Genomic DNA, 18,274 nt, shown 5'->3' on the forward strand with positions numbered 1-18,274 from the left:
GCAGGTGCTTTTGGACTCAGAAGAGGATAATCTGTTGATATGGAACTCAAGTCTCTGTATAATAATTGGACACCTTTAGCATTTTTCAGTGTTTTTACAAGTTTCATGTGGACCTTACCATGGCTATATGATAATACACTGAAAATTCTCCCTTCTGTATTCTCCTACCCTACTCAGTTCTTTTCCCCAGAGACAATGTAACTTCGTTGTATGTCCTTGGGAGGTTACTGTTACTTTAAATCTATATAGTCTCTATCCTGTGGAATTTGAAACATCAGGGCCACTGTACTGTATCCTATTTTTTACTCTAATACTGTCCTAGTTATTTATTGCTCAGAAAAAAATGACCACAAAACTTAATGATTTAGAGCAATACCATTTTCTCATGGTTCTGGGAGTTGAGTGGGCTTTGTAGGTGGTTTTCTGATCTCTCATGGGTTGCTGTTGGTGCTGGGGCTAGAATCAGCTCAGCAGCTGCTGGCTGTTGGTTGGGGCCTCAGCTAGAACACCTACATGTGGTCCTTGCCACCTGGCTTGGGTTTCCTCATAGCATGATCGCTGGGTTCAAGAATGACTGTCCCAAAAAGTACCAGGTGAAGCTGGGTGACCTATCATGACCTAGCCCAAGAAGTCACATAGATAGCATCAATTATGTTCTAGTCACAGGCTCACACAGATTCAAAAGAGTGTAGGTGTCATGTAAGAAGAATGTGGTGTAGGAAATGTTGTTGAAGCCATCTTGGAAAACACAATCTGTCAAAGATCTATCCATATCATTTTAGGAAGGGCATTTCATTTATCTTGGCTGTAACAGTATCTCATTGCATGAATCATATCAATGTTTAAATCATATCAATATTTAAATCGGTTCTTTAGTTTTTGATTTGCCCATTGTTTTATATTTTTGGCTGTTAACAGTAAGTGCAGTAAATAATTCATAGTCCTTTCTCATATATCCCAAGTATTTCTATTATATAAATTTCTAGAAGTTGATTGCCTTTGTTTGTCAAAGGTTACATACATTTGTAATTCTGGTAAAATTTTCCAGACAGCCTTCAACAACAGTGTACAGAATGTCTGTTACTCTATTTTACTATCTCAAGGGACTTGTAGATTTTACTATTCTGCATTTTTTATTGTACTTTTTCCCATAATATGAGCGAGATCAAGAATCTTAAATTTTTAGAGTCCATTGTGTGTCCTTTCTCTGTTAACTATAGCTCCATGATAGTCTGAATTCATTTGTAATAGTCATGCTATTATATACCATTTCATTTATTAATGGTAATTTCTCAATATCTCTGTGTTATATTCGTATTTATTTTAGTAACTGGTAATTTCACATTCTTTAACTGTACTCATACTGTTGGACATTTAATGTTTGTATTTTTGTTTGCTGTTTCAGAAAATCATCTAATAGTGGCTATTTTCTGGGAATTTTTTTCCTCTCTGGACTTATTTCTGTAAGATTTCTGGATGTGGTTACTGAACCAAAAGTAATTTTATCAAATGATGGTGGGATCAAAAGGATTTCAGTCTTCTCATTACTTTTTTCCTCCCTTGGAAATACTTCAGTTTTTTAAGGCATTGCTTGGCTTACATAATTGTATTCTGGGATTGCATGTTCCTGTAACAGTTGCTCTTGAGAGTTAAAGTCTTCCTTGTCTCTTCTCCCTTCTCTCTCGCTCACTCGCTCTTTTTTTTTTTTTTTTTTAAGATTTTATCTATTTGACAGAAGGAGCACGAGTAGGGGGAGCAGCAGGCCCCCAGTGGGTGGGTAGAGAGCCTGACATGGGGCTCAATCCCAGGACCCTGAGACCACATGACCTGAATTAAAGGCAGACACTCAACCAACTGAGCCACCCGGGCATCCCTTTTGTCCCTTCTTTAACTTGTCCTTTTCCATTCCTGTGTTCTAAAATTCTCCTATATTAGCACTTTTAAGCTGACTTAGTGGATGGGTTTATTGCTAAGTATTAGTCATTTTCACAGCCGGTGATCCTTTAAAGATCTGGGCAGTTCTGTTTAGGAAGCATTAAGTGCTAGGTTCTTGAACCCAGTTGAGGTATATCACTAAAGAGAAGGGTGGGGAGTGGGGTACAAGCTTTCCCCCTTTTCAAATAAGTATTTTCATTTCTTTAGGTAAATACCCAGAGGTGGGGTTACTGAATTCTGTGTTAACTGTTTTCAGTATTTGTAATTTTTCTTTAATGTTTAATGTTTTCTGTAGTGTCTGTACCAGTTTACATTCCCACCAACAGTGCACTAGGAAGGCAGCTATGCTCACCACTATACCACCAACGCTGCACGACCAACAGTGCACTAGGATTGCCCTTTCCCCACATCCTCGCCAACATTTGTTACTGTTTCTTAACTAGCCATTCAGACTGTGTGAGGTGATATTTCATTGTGGTTTTGAATTGCATTTCCTTGATGATGAGTGATGTCCAGCATCTTTTCATGTGTCCTTTAGCCATCTGTATGTCTTCTAAACATATTTAGGTCCTCTGTCCATTTTTTAATCAGATTATTTGGGGGTTGAGTTGTAGGAGTTCTTCATGTATTTTGGATATTAACCTCTCATTGAATATATCATTTGCAAATATTTGCTCACATTCAGTAGGTTGCCTTTTCATTTTGTTGATGATTTCCTCTGCAGTACAAAAGCTTTTTTGTTTGATGTAGTCTGAATTGTTTATTTTTGCTTCCTCTAGAGTTTTTAACTGACTTGTCTACACTAATTTCCAGCAGTTTGTTGATTACAGTTCAGGTTTTCCTCAGCCTTCTGATCTGAAATGTGTCCTTACCATATCCACTTTTCTAATTTTGGGAGCAGTAGATTGCCCTATGACCTCACTTTTCTTACAGATGTAAGAAGAGTTGTTGGTTTTTCAGTTTGTTCATCTTCTTGCATGTTAGGATAGGGTGGTGACTTCTAAGCTCCATACATGCAGAATCAGAAATCAGAAGTCATCTTTTCCTTGAATTTTATGGGAATTTAATAAAGTATTATTTAAACTATTTAATAAAATATCTATTGTCCACAGATAAAATGTCTCATAAAAAAAATAGTCTCTCATATTCACACATATCCTGTAAAGCTAAGGTAATTTTATTAACTTTTTCTCTGTTCTTTGGAGAGCATTTGTCTGATACTATTTAATAACTTCTTTTATTTATTTATTTATTTATTTATTTATTTGACAGACAGATCAAAAGTAGGCAGAGAGGCAGGAAGAGAGAGAGGAAGGGAAGCAGGGTCCCTGCTGAGCAGAGAGCCAGATGCGGGGCTTGATCCCAGGACCTGTGCCTAAGGCAGAGGCCTTAACCCACTGAGCCACCCAGGTACTCCTAATAACTTCTAACAGCCTCTCCCATTTCTCTCATTTCTTTGCCTTGCCTCTTCGTAATGAAATCATTCTGCTTCCAATTTATTATTTGATGCATCATTGTCATGTAAATCCAGTCTATTGAGTAAAGATTTTAAAAGGTTTGGTCCCTTGGTGGGGCAAGCACAGGCTCTTAGTCTTAAGATTCAGATCCTGGTTTTATCAGTTCATTTTAGGGTATTCAGGTTTGGGGCACAAACTTAGTATTAATTAAACTCAATTAAGACTAATTTTTTTTAAATGTGCATTAGTTTAGTATCAGAAATACTAGTGTAATGTTTGACAGGTGAGGTGTAACTACTTTATGTCCTGGTTAGTGGATTCCCTTAGGATAGTCAGGCATCCTTTAATATTTTCCAAGGTTGCAGTTCATTTGGCAACATCTAAGTTACCTTTAGATGTTGCTAAATGATTTCTGTTGTAAAGTATGCATAATATAAAAATTTACAGTTTAAACATAATTTTAAGTGTACAGTTCTGTGGCATTAAGTACATTAACTTTGTATAGCCATCAACACTCCCTATCTTCAGAACTTTTTCTTCTTCCCCCAACTGAAACTCTGTTTATTAAACAATAACCATTCTTCCCCACTTCTGTCCATAGCAAATACCATTTCTACTTTCCATCTATGAATTTCACTGCTCTAGGAATCTCCTGTAAGGGAAATTATACAGTATTTATCTGTAATTGGCTTATTTCACTTAGCATGTCATCAAGGTTCATCCATGTTCTCATGTGTCAGGATTTCCTTTTTAAGGCAAAATAATGATCTGTCACATGTGTAATACCACAATTTGCTTATCTTTCGTTGATACTTCATTTTGGATTCTTGGGTTTCTTCCACCTCCTGGCTCTTCTAATGCTGCTGTGAACATTCTTTTGGGCGTATATCAGAAGTGTAATTGCTGCGTCATATGGTGATTCTGTTTGATATTTTTCAAGAAACTCTATCATTTTCCCTCGCAGTACACTATTTTATATTCCCATCTGTGCACAAGGGTTCCAGTTTCTCCATATCCTTGCCAACTCTTGATTTCTGTTGTTTGTGTTAATAGCTGTCCTAATGGGTGTGAAGTGGTATCTCATTGTGGAATTTTCATTTTTCTCCTGATAGTGATATTAAGCATCTTTGCTTCTTGCTCATTTGTATATCTTCTTTGGACAAAAGTCTGTTAAATTTCTTTGCTTATTTTTAATTGTGTTGTGTGGATGTTTCATGTTGCTGAATTGTAGGATTTTTTTTAATATATTCTAGATATTAATCTCTTACCAGATGCTCATTGATAATTTTAAGAAATGAATCCTATGCAATTAGTATTTATCACCCTTCTCTTTCTCACATTAATTGAACTGTAACTCTTTCCTGAATACATGGTTTTGCTGCCATAGTCAACTTGGGTATTCTTCACTATGCACATATGATTTTAATGGGAAGTAAAAATGGGCAGTTTTTTATTTTGTCTGCTGTCAGCTCTAGAATATCCATATTTTCTGCTCTCTCTATAATTTTATATGAAGTCAGTGCTCATCTTAGAAAATCCATTGTATTAGATTACTGCTATGGATATTTCCCAAAGCCAGTTTCTACCCTGACAATTTTGGTACCTGGTTCTTGATGCTACTTGGTCAATTCCTGCCATCCTTTTCCCTGATTGGTTATTCATCTTGAAGTTCGGTCCAGATCCAGTGAACTCAGTTATTAAATTCCTTGTCTCTAAAAACCTTTGTTTCTCCTGTAAATCACTTCCAAACAGTCTCTCTAATTTGGATTTTATGATCTGCTTCTGAGAAACTGAACCAAGGCCCTGCTCTTCTCTGGCAATTACAGTCTTACCTTTCAGTTTTAAAAGGCCACAAATCTACTGCTTCTCAAAGTACTACATACGGGAGAACATTCAATCATGATCCTACTATGAGGACACTACTGGTTTTTTAATTTCTTCTGTGCTTTTCTTTCTTTTTTTTTTTTTTAAAGATTTCATTTATTTATTTGATAAAGATCACAAGTAGGCAGAGAGGCAGGCAGAGAGAGAGGGGGAAGCAAGCTCCCTGCTGAGCAGAGAGCCTGATGTGGGGCTCCAATCCCAGGACCCTGGGATCATGACCTGAGCTGAAGGCAGAGGCTCTAACCCACTGAGCCACCCAGGTGCCCCTTTCTGTGCTTTTCTGGTCATGATTTTACGTAGATGTACCATATCTCTATCAGGAAATTATATATTTTTTAATTTAATTATTTTTTTTCTTTTTTATTTCTTGGCCATTAAACAGTTCATTTTATAACCATTTTTTTTATTTAATTGCTACTTAATATACCTACCAAGACACTGGTATCTTTTTATTTATACACTTAGGTTGCTTCTACTTGTTAAATACAAAAATTCTTTAAGCATAAAGATTTGTTCTCCCTACTCTCCTGCTCCCCGTACCATCTTTTGGAGATTCCATGAGAGGTTAGATTAACAAGTATGAGCATTTTTATAGTTTTGCTACATGTTGGCAAAATTGTTTTTAAAACTACACAGTGTCACTAGCAATATGTTTGTGCCACACTTTTTTTTTCCTTTTTGCTAAGATAGGAGGTAAAAAATGGCCTTTTTTTTTTTTTAAGATTTTATTTTTATTTATTTGACAGACACATCACAAGTAGGCAGAGAGGTAGGCGGGGGTGGGAGAGGAAGCAGGCTCCCTGCTGAAAGAGAGCCCGATGTGGGGCTCCATCCCAGGATCCTGGGACCATGACCTGAGCCAAAAGCAGAGGCTTTAACCCACTGAGCCACCCAGGCACCCCATAAAAAACAGCCTTTTTCTTTTCAACTTTTTGCTTTAGGGATGATTTTCTGTATTACTAGTGATGTTGACTTTTTATGTTCTATTCCTGTTGCAAATTTTCTTTACACTTTTATCCTTGATGCTTTTGTAGTTTTTCTTAAGATTTATATGAGCTTTCTATATATTAAAATTTAATCTCTTAGTATCCACTGTAGAAATTTTCCTAAAATGTCTTCACTCCTGTGTTTGGAGTAATGATACATGTTGCAAACAAAGTCTCAATTTTTTTATGTAATCAAACTGATAGCCTCATAGGATAGTCAGTTCTAAGAAGGTATTCTTATGAAATTCGAAAAGTTGGGGTGGTATTGGTTCCTTGATTTTTCTCTTTTAAGCCCTTCTATTTACTTCTTGTAGACTCATTTTAGTTGTTAGGTTAAACTTTTTTTCTTAGTTGTTAACATTTTGTATATTTTTTTCTCTGGTCCAGTATATTGCAGTGTCTCTTCCTTACTCATTATTTATGAAGGTCTTACCCATTACAGGCCTTTGGTATTTGCAGATTTAACATTTACAGTTTCAGCTATTACCAGCTGACTACAAGGTCTATGATTCGCTAATTTGTAGTTTTGCTGAAACTGAAATGTTACTTGCTTGCTGCCAGCCTTTCCATCAGGAACTGATCATGTAGCTCAAAGAGGGAGCCTATTAGACAGGCCAGCACCCGCATCTCAACGCAGCTTTGTTTTTCTCTACTTGTCGTCGCGTACACAGTAACTCTCAAAGTGATAAAAGCTGTTTCTTTGTGAAATATGGGCCCGAAAAGAAAACCAACTGCTAGTGCTGGTGATGAAGTGAAGAGAAAATGAAGAGGTCTAAGAAAGTGGTGGTTCTTAGCCAGAAAATAGACGTTTTGGATAAATTAAAGTGGTTGTGCAGATTCAGGTAAGTTTGTGGTGGTTAATGTTAAAACAGTATTGATGTAGTAGTTTATATTTTGAGTGTCAGAATTTATTTTTATAACCTTATAAATGACTAGCAGTATAATTTTAGAAGCATTGAATTTGAAGATGTCAGCTATACTGCACTGACTTTTATGGGGGAAGTATTTGAAAACTTGAGATCTTTAAGGAATCATAATGGTCTTGCAGTATATAGCATCAGTAATAATACTGGATTATCCCACAACAGACAATATTTCTGTTCTTGTGGCCCTACAGCACTTTTAATTGTTTTAATGTGTTTTTAATGTACCCTAAGACCCATTCCCCTGGCCGCTAAATACTGGTCCTTTTCTCCTCCTCCAACCTTATGCTCTGTTTATCATACCATATGAACAAAACTATGGTATTACCAAGTTAAAAAAGATCTTGATGGTATTTTGTTTGAGATTGTGTTAGTTATATAATGACTTGAGTAGCGGCCTTTGGAAATGTCATTTTTTTTTCCCATTTGGAAACTGTCTATTCAAATGTTATCTAAGATACCCCCCAAATAATGCCACATATCTTTTGTGAACTTCATTTAGTGAATGTTTTGAATAGTTTTATGACCTGGGATTTTTATTAGATGTTGCATATGAAGAATAGCTAACAATAATTTCTCAAGAAACTCCCAGTCTAGAAGAAAAAGATTATATAAATCAGTGATTACAAAAACTGTGAAAATATTCATTGCACAGAGGTGGTAGCTATAAAATAGGGTGTGATAAAGAATGCTAAGAGTTGAGTGAATTGATTATTCTTGTTCTTTGTTACTATGATTGGGATTCATCCTCCCAGCATAACACTGAAAACCTGGTTATTGCAGTGTGTTTTAAGGATGTTGACTTTAATCTATTCTGGTCAATTTAAAGAACTCATTATCTGCACTTTTTTAGCTGATGCCTTTGCATTTTCTAGTCAGTCTTGCCTCTTACAAGTAATAATGTCTTTTCAAAAATCTGTCCAAGGGGGCGCCTGGGTGGCTCGGTGGGTTGGGCCGCTGCCTTCGGCTCAGGTCATGATCTCAGAGTCCTGGGATCGAGCCCCGCATCGGGATCTCTGCTCAGCAGGGAGCCTGCTTCCTCCTCTCTCTATGCCTGCCTCTCTGCCTGCTTGTGATCTCTCTGTCAAATAAATAAATAAAATCTTAAAAAAAAAAAAAATCTGTCTAAGGATATTTGAAATAATGAAAAATAATGCTGATAGTGGACAGTCTTACTTGTTTCTAGATTTAGACTGCTTAAGAGCTGTACTATTATCAAAATGCTAATTTCAGGCTTACAGATAGAAATGAATACTTGATAAACTTTAAGGAAGATTCCTACATGTATATTAGGAATAGATATTGCCTCAGATGCTTTTTTGTAATTGATTTAAATACATGAGTTTTCTTTTTTAGCCTGTTGGTGTGATAGCTTTGTGTTTCTGAAACTTGGTCATAGCTGTTGTTCTTTTAATGTATTTGTGGAAATTTCTTTGCCTGTATTTTGCTTGTCATTTTTGTATATACATTTATAAAAAAGACTGGTAACCTTTTGTGATATCTTTTGTGTTTGAGAATCAGATTATATTTCCTTTGAGGCAGTATAACTAGTAGTTATGTTTCTGAACCTAAGGTTGATTTATGTAAGTGTAAATGAATGGTTTTACTAGTGTATTTTGTGGTCATAGAAAACAAAGTCTGAATGCAAATTGTAATCCAGTTTGTTTTTTTTTCTAAAGGTGCATCAAACTGTACTTAAGAAATGGCTTATTTTGTGACCCATTTTTTTCCTTCTTTTCATTTTATGGAAGAAGTACTGTTTTTAGAGGTTTAATTTAAAGGATTTAAGAATTTTTTTTTTACTCTGCAGGAGAACCTTTCATGACTGAAAAAGTGACATAGTCCTTTTTTGGAATTATTTACCATAAATACAGGATTTAAGAAAATGGTATTTCTTAACTTTGTATGTTAAAAAGTTCAATGAATTCAAATACATTTTAATTATGTCTAGCCACTTCTGAGAATTCACAGAGCTATTAATTAGAATCTGCTTAAAATAAAGACATTTCCAATTAAGATGTTTGCAAAACTGAGGTTATATTTGCTAATATAAAGCCAACAACCATGGTGATAAAAATACTGTGGAAAATAAATGTTATATTTAATGTAAAAGATACCTAATTAGGGTGTCCGGGTGACTCAGTTGGTTAAGCAACTGCCTTTAGCTCAGGTCAGAATCCCAGAGTCTCAGGATCAAGTCCAGCATCGTCCTCCCAGCTACACAGGGAGTCTGCTTCTCCCTCTGGCCTTCTCCCCTTTCATTCTCTCTCTTCACTGGCTGTCTCTCAAATAAATAAAATCTTAAAAAAAAAAAATTAATTAGACTTGGCTTATTCAGCAGTTTTGATATTAACTAGTGAATCGCTTATGAAATATTGACATCACTAGATAAACTATAGTTTACAGAAATGGATCATAATTCTCTTGCATGATAGGACAGAGTTTCAGGAAAACAAAATTTATAGCTTTAATTCCATGCCAGGTTGGGAGAATGAGTTGAACATCACACTCTTGAACTAAAGTAAAAAGTAAAAGTAAAAAGGAGGGGCATACTAACATGATGAATGATAGAGCAGCAGAGGGTTAACTACCAAAGTTAATGAAGGAAAAGAACTAAGGTGTCAGTGTGCTGTTAAAAATAGCTACATGTTGTAGGTCTTGTTCCCAAGTATCTTTTAGTGCAGCTAGCAACACTTAGAAACTTAGTCTAACAGTTGGTATTTTAAAGTTCAGGTCTGTTGATTAAATTGATGGATTTTCATTTTTTGTAAATATCCATTACATTGTTTTTCCTGATGTTTATTTTTAGAACTAAGAGGATCATAATGGACATTTTACTTCATACTATTTTCAACAAGCAGTTCAGAGAATAAGTGATACCATAATTTGCAAGATTGGACAACAACTTCTTAACCCTAAAAGCAAAAATATCACTATAAAGTAATACTTTCTTGGGGTGTCAGGCTGGCTGAGTCGGTAGAGCTTGTGCCTTTTGATCTTGGGTTTGTTAAAATCTGAGAAAAGAACTAATGAAAAAGCACAAATGCAAAAAAATCTGTACAAGGATTGAAACAGCTAGGAGATAATAACAGTGTATTTAACACATTAAGTCTAGATTGAGATTATAGCAATTATAAAAAAGTGTTTTGAGGGGAAAATATTATAACAAAAAATATTTAGTGTTACAGGCATGGGACTAAATTCCCAGAGTATGCCAATAACTACTAGGAGAATGGAGCAGGGGTGTTGTGTTGACAGTGTAGATGATAGTTATATAGGTATGCCAATCCTTCCTCTGTGTGTCCTCCCCCCTCCATGCAGTTTTTCAAGAATATATGTATATATTTTTTTAATTGTTTTTAATTAAAATTTTTTAAGTTTACAATGTGTAAAACAATTTAAGAAATGTTTATTAAACTTATTTACTATTAAAATAACTTTTCAGAATGTAGAAAAATCTTTGAATCTGGGATTTTACTATGAAAGTCTTACGTAAGCATATATGTGTATCAAACTTTGAGGCCCAGATCTTGCAAGTATCTAAAGCCACTATTAACTGTGCTATGCAGTATATCATGTTTCCAGGTGTTCTCTATATTATGAAAATATTAGGGTAAGAACGATAAACTTATTCCAGACATTTTCTTCTTTCAGCTGCTTTTCTAACCCAGACTGTGTGTCTTGATGACACAACAGTAAAGTTCGAAATATGGGATACAGCTGGTCAAGAACGATACCATAGCCTAGCACCAATGTACTACAGAGGAGCACAAGCAGCCATAGTTGTATATGATATCACAAACGAGGTAAGTAGAAATGTATCCAACAATGAGAATAGTTTAAAAATACATTTTTGGTATTCAGAATTTTGATTCAAGATTTTTTAAAATCTTTTTTTTTTGATACCCAGTCATGACATTTCTGCCAAAGCTTTTATGAGTTAGAAGAGCTGATTTTTAAGAAAAGAGAGATTAAAGTGTCACAAATATAATAGTCCTAAGAATTTCTTTCCAAGAGTCACATTGAAGAGTCTTCAAAGCCTTGTGTTACAGAAGCTTCCTAACCATTTTTTAAGCATGTGCCAAATAGCTGTTTCTCTGTTTCTCAGGAGTCCTTTGCCAGAGCCAAAAACTGGGTTAAAGAACTTCAGAGGCAAGCCAGTCCTAACATTGTAATAGCTTTATCAGGAAACAAGGCTGACCTTGCAAATAAAAGAGCTGTCGATTTCCAGGTATGTTTGAAAGCACATGTGTATTGTAAATTTTTCTTCTGTGTCCACATATGAATTACATTTATAATTTTAAAACCATGCAAATAATAGAAAACTTTTTAAAGCAAATGTAGATCTACTATATGTAATGTAATGCTTCTCATGATAAATCTGAATTTTTAGATGTCCTGACACATTGTAATATATAAATTGGTTCAAAGATTTTGTTGACCAGGGTTCCTGGGTGGTTTGGTCGGTTAAGCATCTGACTCTTGATTTTGGATCAGGTCATGATCTCACTGTCATGAGCCCTACATCAGGCTCTGCGCTGGGTGTAGAGCCTGCTTGAGACTCTCCCTCTCTCCCCCTCCCTACGTCTCTTAAATTAAAAAATTTTGTTGATCTAAACAATTACAAAAGAAGTAATTGTTGACAAATAATGCAGAAATATATAAAGCAAAAGGTGATCACCTCTTACCTAATCCCTCCACCCCCACACATACCTTGGTATCTTTCCTAACCTTTTTTATTTACCTGCCAGTATTTATTTCAGCACACATAAACATACCAACATACACACATGCATACAGCTTACACTTGTGTGTTTTGTTGTTGTTGTTTTTGTTTTGTTTTTTTTTAGATTTTATTTATTTGACAGAGACAGTGAGAGAGGGAACATAAACAGGGAGAGTGGGGGAGGGAGAGGCAGGCTTCCCACTGAGGAGGGAGCCTGTCACGAGGCTCGGTCCCAGGACCCTGGGATCATGACCTGAGCCACCAGGTGCCCCTCACTTACATGGTTCTTAAAAGGGCCTTCAAAAGGGTGCCTGGGTGGCTCAGTTGCCTAAGCCTCTGCCTTCAGATCTGGTCATGATCTCAGGGTCCTGGGACTGAGGCCCACGTTAGGCTCCCTGCTCTGCAGGGAACCTCTCTCTTCTCTCTCTCTCTTTCTCTCTCTCTCCCTCTCCCCCTGTGCCCTTCTCCCCTGCTCATGCTCTCAACTGTCCCTCAAAATGAATTAAAAAAAAAAAAAAATTCAATAAACCAACAAAAAAGATCCTTCAATAACAAAGGCTAAAAAAATTCCATTTTATATGTTATTTACTATAGCTAACTAAGAATGGTCCCTGCTACAAGATAAAGTACAATTAAAAACAAATGTCTCTGGGGCGCCTGGGTGGCTCAGTGGGTTAAAGCCTCTGCCTTCGGCTCAGGTCATGATCCCAGAGTCCTAGGATCAAGCCCCGCGTCTGGCTCACTGCTCAGCAGGGAGCCTGCTTCCTCCTTTCTCTCTCTCTGCCTGCCTCTCTGCCTACTTGTGATCTCTGTCTGTTAAATAAATAAATCTTTTTTTAAAAAATAAATAAATAAATAATAAAAAAATAAAAACAAATGTCTCTAGTTAGACATTTTTAAACTTTCTCTTTTCTCTTCCCCTTCAGCTTCTTTGTCAGAAAAGTTTGTTGTGGTCATTTTATTTTATCTTACTTTATTTTTTTTAAAGATTTTATTTATTTATTTGACAGAGAAACAGAGATCACAAGTAGGCAGAGAGGCAGGCGGGGTTGAGGGGAGCAGGCTTCACGCTGAGCAGAGAGCCCGATGTAGGGCTCGATCCCAGGACCCAGATATCATGACCTGAGCCGAAGGCAGCGGCTTAACCCAGTGAGCCTCCCAGGCTCCCTGTTGTGGTCATTTTATATATATAATATGAGTGATGGGAAAATTGTCTTTGATGATGGCTATGATGGAGTACATGGGCTGAGAAAGGGAACTAATATTTCTTGGCACCAGTAGGTAGTAAGCCGAGCATGTTGCACATGTGATTTTATTTAATTCTGGTTACAATCGTGTGAGGTATAATACCTATTCCTTCTAAGATGGTTACATCATAGAGGGGGAGATAGAACAGTTAAGTTATAGTCAGAAGTGGCCTTCTCACATAACAGTTCAAAGGAAACTCATCTTTTTCATTAAATGGGAAAGGTAATTGGTTGCTGTTCACAACAACTTGAGGATCAAGGCAATAATACGTGTAAATTGTAAAGCATGACAAAAATATGGAGTAGTAATATTTTTAAAGGAATGATTTATGACGTATTCAAAATTAAAGTCTAGTTAGCCATTTAGTGATTGAGGCCAGTATTAGATATTTGGATTCCCTTTGATTTCATTGCAAATGATAAGCATAAATAAAATGTGCCATAGAGATTGGAGAAAAAAAATTTTTTAATATTTATTTATTTATTTGACAGACAGAGATCATAAGTAGGCAAAGAGGCAGGCAGAGAGAGAGAGGGGGAAGCAGGCTCCCCGCCAAGCAGAGAGCCCGATGCGGGACTCGATCCCAGGACCCTGGGACCATGACCTGAGCCAGAGGCAGAGGCTTTAACCTACTGAGCCAACCAGGCGCCCCCAGGAGATTGAAGAAAATTTTAATTTTCCACCCTCTGGAACTTAACCCTTTGAAATCAAATTTGATGTGAGACCAGAAGAATCAGTATGGGATAGTGCAAGAAGTTAAGGCAAAAGAAATTTGAAAAGGTACATACAGGAGTTCCCTTACCTCTCTTACCTTTAATTAGTAACAGTTGCTTGTTACATAGTTGCTGATTATAGGTAATCAAGTTGGAGTAGTAATAAAAAAGCTTCTTACTCTTTAACAAAAATAAGTCAGGTACGTGCAAAGGATGTGTATCATTTTTTTGTTGTTCTGTAAACAGGAAGCACAGTCCTATGCAGATGACAACAGTTTATTATTCATGGAGACGTCAGCCAAAACATCAATGAATGTAAATGAAATATTCATGGCAATAGGTAAGTTTTTTTCCAAGCAGTAGATATAAGCAAGTTACATTGTGGCATACTTGGTTTAACTGTCTTCTTTTTAAAAACTCTTGATTGGGACACCTGGATGGCTCAGTTGGTTAAGTATCTGCCTTTGGCTTAGGTCATGATCCCAGGGTTCTGGGATTGATCAAGTCCTGCATCGGGAAATTGTCTACATTGGTGGCTCTTGCATTTTATTATCTATGCACTATTCATGCACCAAGCACTCTTCTCATTCCAAAACATTTTTATTAACAGGGGTGCCCACAGACTTAATGCCCAAGAAAGAAATATTCCTTTTATTGAAGTCATGCAAATTAACCAAGTAACAACTGATTCAGAGGCTGAATTGCTACAAATACTATCAGAATATCTTCCACTAAGTGAGAGAAATTAATGGTAGCCCATTTAGGCTCAATAGGAAAAAAACTTAACTGTTGTACAGTAAAATATTTTACTGAAAAGCTCAGGCTCGAAGTTTATTAGGGAAATAATTGTGAAGGATTGTGTGACATTACGCTCTTTTTATAAATAGAACATAAGATTACACCTAGAAATCACATCTGAAAAGCTAGTAACAGAAGTCAAGAAAATAATAGGTCCATCAAATCAGGCTAAACTTTTAAACTTTTCTAATGGTATTAAGACACCACCAGATGGGCTGGCTTGCTTGTTTTTTTTATTTTTAAGTAATCTGCGCCCAGTGTGGGACTTGAACTCATGACCCCAAGTTCAAGAGTCACATGTTACACTGAGCCAGTCAGGCACCCCCTTTTGGACTTTATTTAATTTGTACTTTTTATTCAGATGTGCTAATATATTTTTCCAGTCACAAAGTAACCTATGTATTAGAACTTCGTTATTTTCCTAAAATTACAGTGTTTCTTTCCTTTAAAGAAATACCAAGCATTAAATTGAATTGTGGCCTTTCTATTTCGTTTACCAGATTAGTAACTTAGATCACACAGTGCACTCGTTATTTTCACTCTTGATGACTTCCTATAGGGAGTAGCTTTTTAGTGGGAGAAAGTCTACAATAAATTTATCATCTGCTTTCAATGTGGTAAGATTTTGCACATGGCTTTCATTGTACGTCTTCATGAACTTGATCTGGGATTTTTTTAGCTTCTTAAAATCCTAATTTAGGGGCAAATTGGTAAACTCCAGTTTCCATATACCAAACAAATATTATCACCTTTACTATAGTAATACAATAAGTAATAATAAGATGTGAGACAAAAGACTGCTTCTGAGACCTCTGAGTTATGTTTTATTTTATCTTCTCACAGTAAAAGTTTACCAGTAGAAGCTTAAAAGTTTCTCATTCTACTTTATTTCCTTCAACCTTGTAATTTCAGATCTAATTACAGAAAGCTCATTGAAAATTAAGGTAAAGGGAGAAATCTCAGTTCAAAATCTAAGAGTATTAATTATAATAAAGTTTATAAATGCTAGTTTACTCTTTGTCCCTACAAGCCTTTGTTTGAAAATATATTTCACTAGAAATTTGCCATTTTATTACCATTTACCCTACCATCCCTAGCACCGTTTCTAGAGAATTAGCCCAAGGTGAAGGCTTTTCTTCCAAAATTTCCATTGATTCTTAAGATGATTAATGTTGATGTGAAATATTAAAACAAATAAAAGATCCAAAATGCAACTGAGCGTTTAGATACTGAAGTAGAGCATGTTCAACTTTTGGGTAAACTGAGCCATGGCTAAGGTAAAGCTAGAATTCAACCGTAGTAGTCTCTGCCCAGGGTTGATAAGACCAGTATTTTTAGTCACCTTTATAATTGGTACTCCTAGAGATAGTTAATATTCAGTGAGTGCAGCACATGAAGAATCTTTGGGATTCAAGCAGACTACATCTAACAGGTATGTTTTTAAATCAGTGGGATCCAGGCTCCAGAGAACAGCCATTAGCTATATAGAGCTTAGCAGAGCTAAAACTATAACTGCTTGTTGAGGACTTTATCCAGACATGGCAAGCCAGGATCATGCAACCCAGAATTGGGAAAGTTTTTTGAGTTAGACCATTTAGAATCAAGTCTGCTTAGAGTAGGCAGAGCTACTGGTAAAAAAGTATTTATGTAGCAGTCCAGAGACCATTGATATAAGCTAAGATTCTTTATAAACATTGACTGGCCATCATCTTTATTGACTTAGATTTTTTAAACAATAGAGATATTAATGATTATGAAATAAAGTACTACTATTCTGGTATACTAACTGAATATAAAAAATTAAATATAGCTCTAGTCAACTTAAGTTTTAATTGTATGTCTCTAACTGTTCCTCATCTTACCCTTCCCTCCTCAACCCACTAACCTCACTAAGGACTGACCAAAGAATAATATTTGGTAATATCTAGTAGATACTTAATAAACACTTCAAAAGAATGAGCAAATAGCTCTGTGATAGTTTGGGTTAACCCAGCGGGGGGGAAAAAAAAGGTTATAAGTAAGCAGATGAAAGTAATTCGAACATGAATATTCTAATTGTGTGTATTTTAATAATTTATCTCTCAGCTAAAAAGTTGCCAAAGAATGAACCACAGAATCCAGGAGCAAATTCTGCAAGAGGAAGAGGAGTAGACCTTACTGAACCCACACAGCCAACCAGGAGTCAGTGTTGTAGTAACTAAACCTCCAGTTTGAACTTGCTGGAATTTTCTTCTGCTTCCTAAATGTTAATGACAGTGGAATTGGAGCATTTAACCAGCCCAGTATGACTTCCAAAAAGAAGAGACTTATGATAGAGTCAAGTTTCTAATACAGAATTATTTTAAGTGTTTTGAACTTAATTTTTAATAACATGCATGTGACCCTCTGACTAATGTTTCAGAAGTAGAAGGGGGGAATGAGAGGTGTGTGTGTACGCTTGTTTCCTTGGACGGTTAGGGAATCATTTCTCATCACCAGGGATAGAGTCAAAGGATGATGTAAATCCACAGTTAACCAGCCACTTCTATGTAAAAGATTTGGAACTTATTAATTTGGGCTTTTCAAAAATAGTCTTTTTTTAGAAGGAGGTTCTAAAAATATTTATGCTTAGCTACAGTATTCAGGCAACTGGTAATTTCTTAGTATGCATATTTAAAATGTACATTCCACATTTTGACAAATTAACCACAAGAAAACAGTCCCACATCTTCAGGGGGAAAAACATGAACATTAGTGGTATCTAAAGTATAGCCAGTCCTGATATTTTTAGTGGGATTAAAAAAAAGTCAAATGTAACCTCATCTTGTTTTAAGAATATGAAAACTGATAAATGCATCTTAATGGATAGTGTTCCCTTCAAACATGTGAGCTCTTCAACAGAAATGGAACAAACCAGGTGTCTGTGATTTCTGTTTAATCACTGCTGGCCATTACATAGGTTTTATTGTTTGGGGGAAGGGAGGGAGCTTTTGTTCCCTTTGGACATAATATAGTCAATGCACTAACAATTATGTACATTCAAACTTGATTATTTTAAATTTGATCTTCAGCTGTACTGTAAATAGGGTACTGCACTGTAGTCTCCATATATGTTTATTACTTTCCTGTAATATTTAAGAATTACTTAAAAGTATACAAAATGTACAGTTACTAAAACAGCTAATTTTTCCTTTTCTCTCCCTTTGAAAGGAAGGGGCTTCTGTTGTTCCTACATGGCTTAGAACCATAATAAACAATGTACCAGTAATTTGTAACATAAGTATTGCAGTATGTTAGTAACAATCTTGCAGGCTTGTTTTCCAAAGTTCATTTTATTTTGATCAGTTCAGTATATTGCACTAATTGTTTTAGATATTTTCATTATATGAAATCTACCATGTGTCAGAGATGATTTAATCTATTTAAGTGTTGAACTGCTAGCAGAACTTGTACATTTACAGTAATTCAGAATTAGTAAGGAAAACAGTTCACCAGTGTTTAGTTTTATATTGAGGTGCTCAGGTTGGAATAAAGTGGTATAAAAAAGCAAGTACTTGTTTTTCTCTTTTTTGGCATGGAACAGTGAATAAATATATATATATATATATATATATATATATATGGT

The 18,274-nt window shown here is 35.8% G+C and overlaps 1 protein-coding gene across 1 annotated transcript in view; it reads left to right on the plus strand.

Annotated features, from left to right (window-relative positions):
• Nucleotides 1–18,199, plus strand: part of RAB5A (RAB5A, member RAS oncogene family) — a 30,032-nt gene extending 11,833 nt beyond the window's left edge. Inside the window, exons 3-6 of the mRNA XM_032860936.1 lie at nt 10,840–10,991; nt 11,294–11,416; nt 14,119–14,212; nt 16,756–18,199. Of these exons, the coding sequence (XP_032716827.1) occupies nt 10,840–10,991; nt 11,294–11,416; nt 14,119–14,212; nt 16,756–16,871 (485 nt within the window). The 3' untranslated portion in view covers nt 16,872–18,199. The remainder of the gene's footprint in view (nt 1–10,839; nt 10,992–11,293; nt 11,417–14,118; nt 14,213–16,755) is intronic.
• Nucleotides 18,200–18,274: the final 75 nt, after the last annotated feature.

Source organism: Lontra canadensis, unplaced genomic scaffold (assembly GCF_010015895.1).
Source record: "Lontra canadensis isolate GAN:19392208 unplaced genomic scaffold, GSC_riverotter_1.0 scaffold20, whole genome shotgun sequence".
NCBI classification, from domain to species: domain Eukaryota; kingdom Metazoa; phylum Chordata; class Mammalia; order Carnivora; family Mustelidae; genus Lontra; species Lontra canadensis.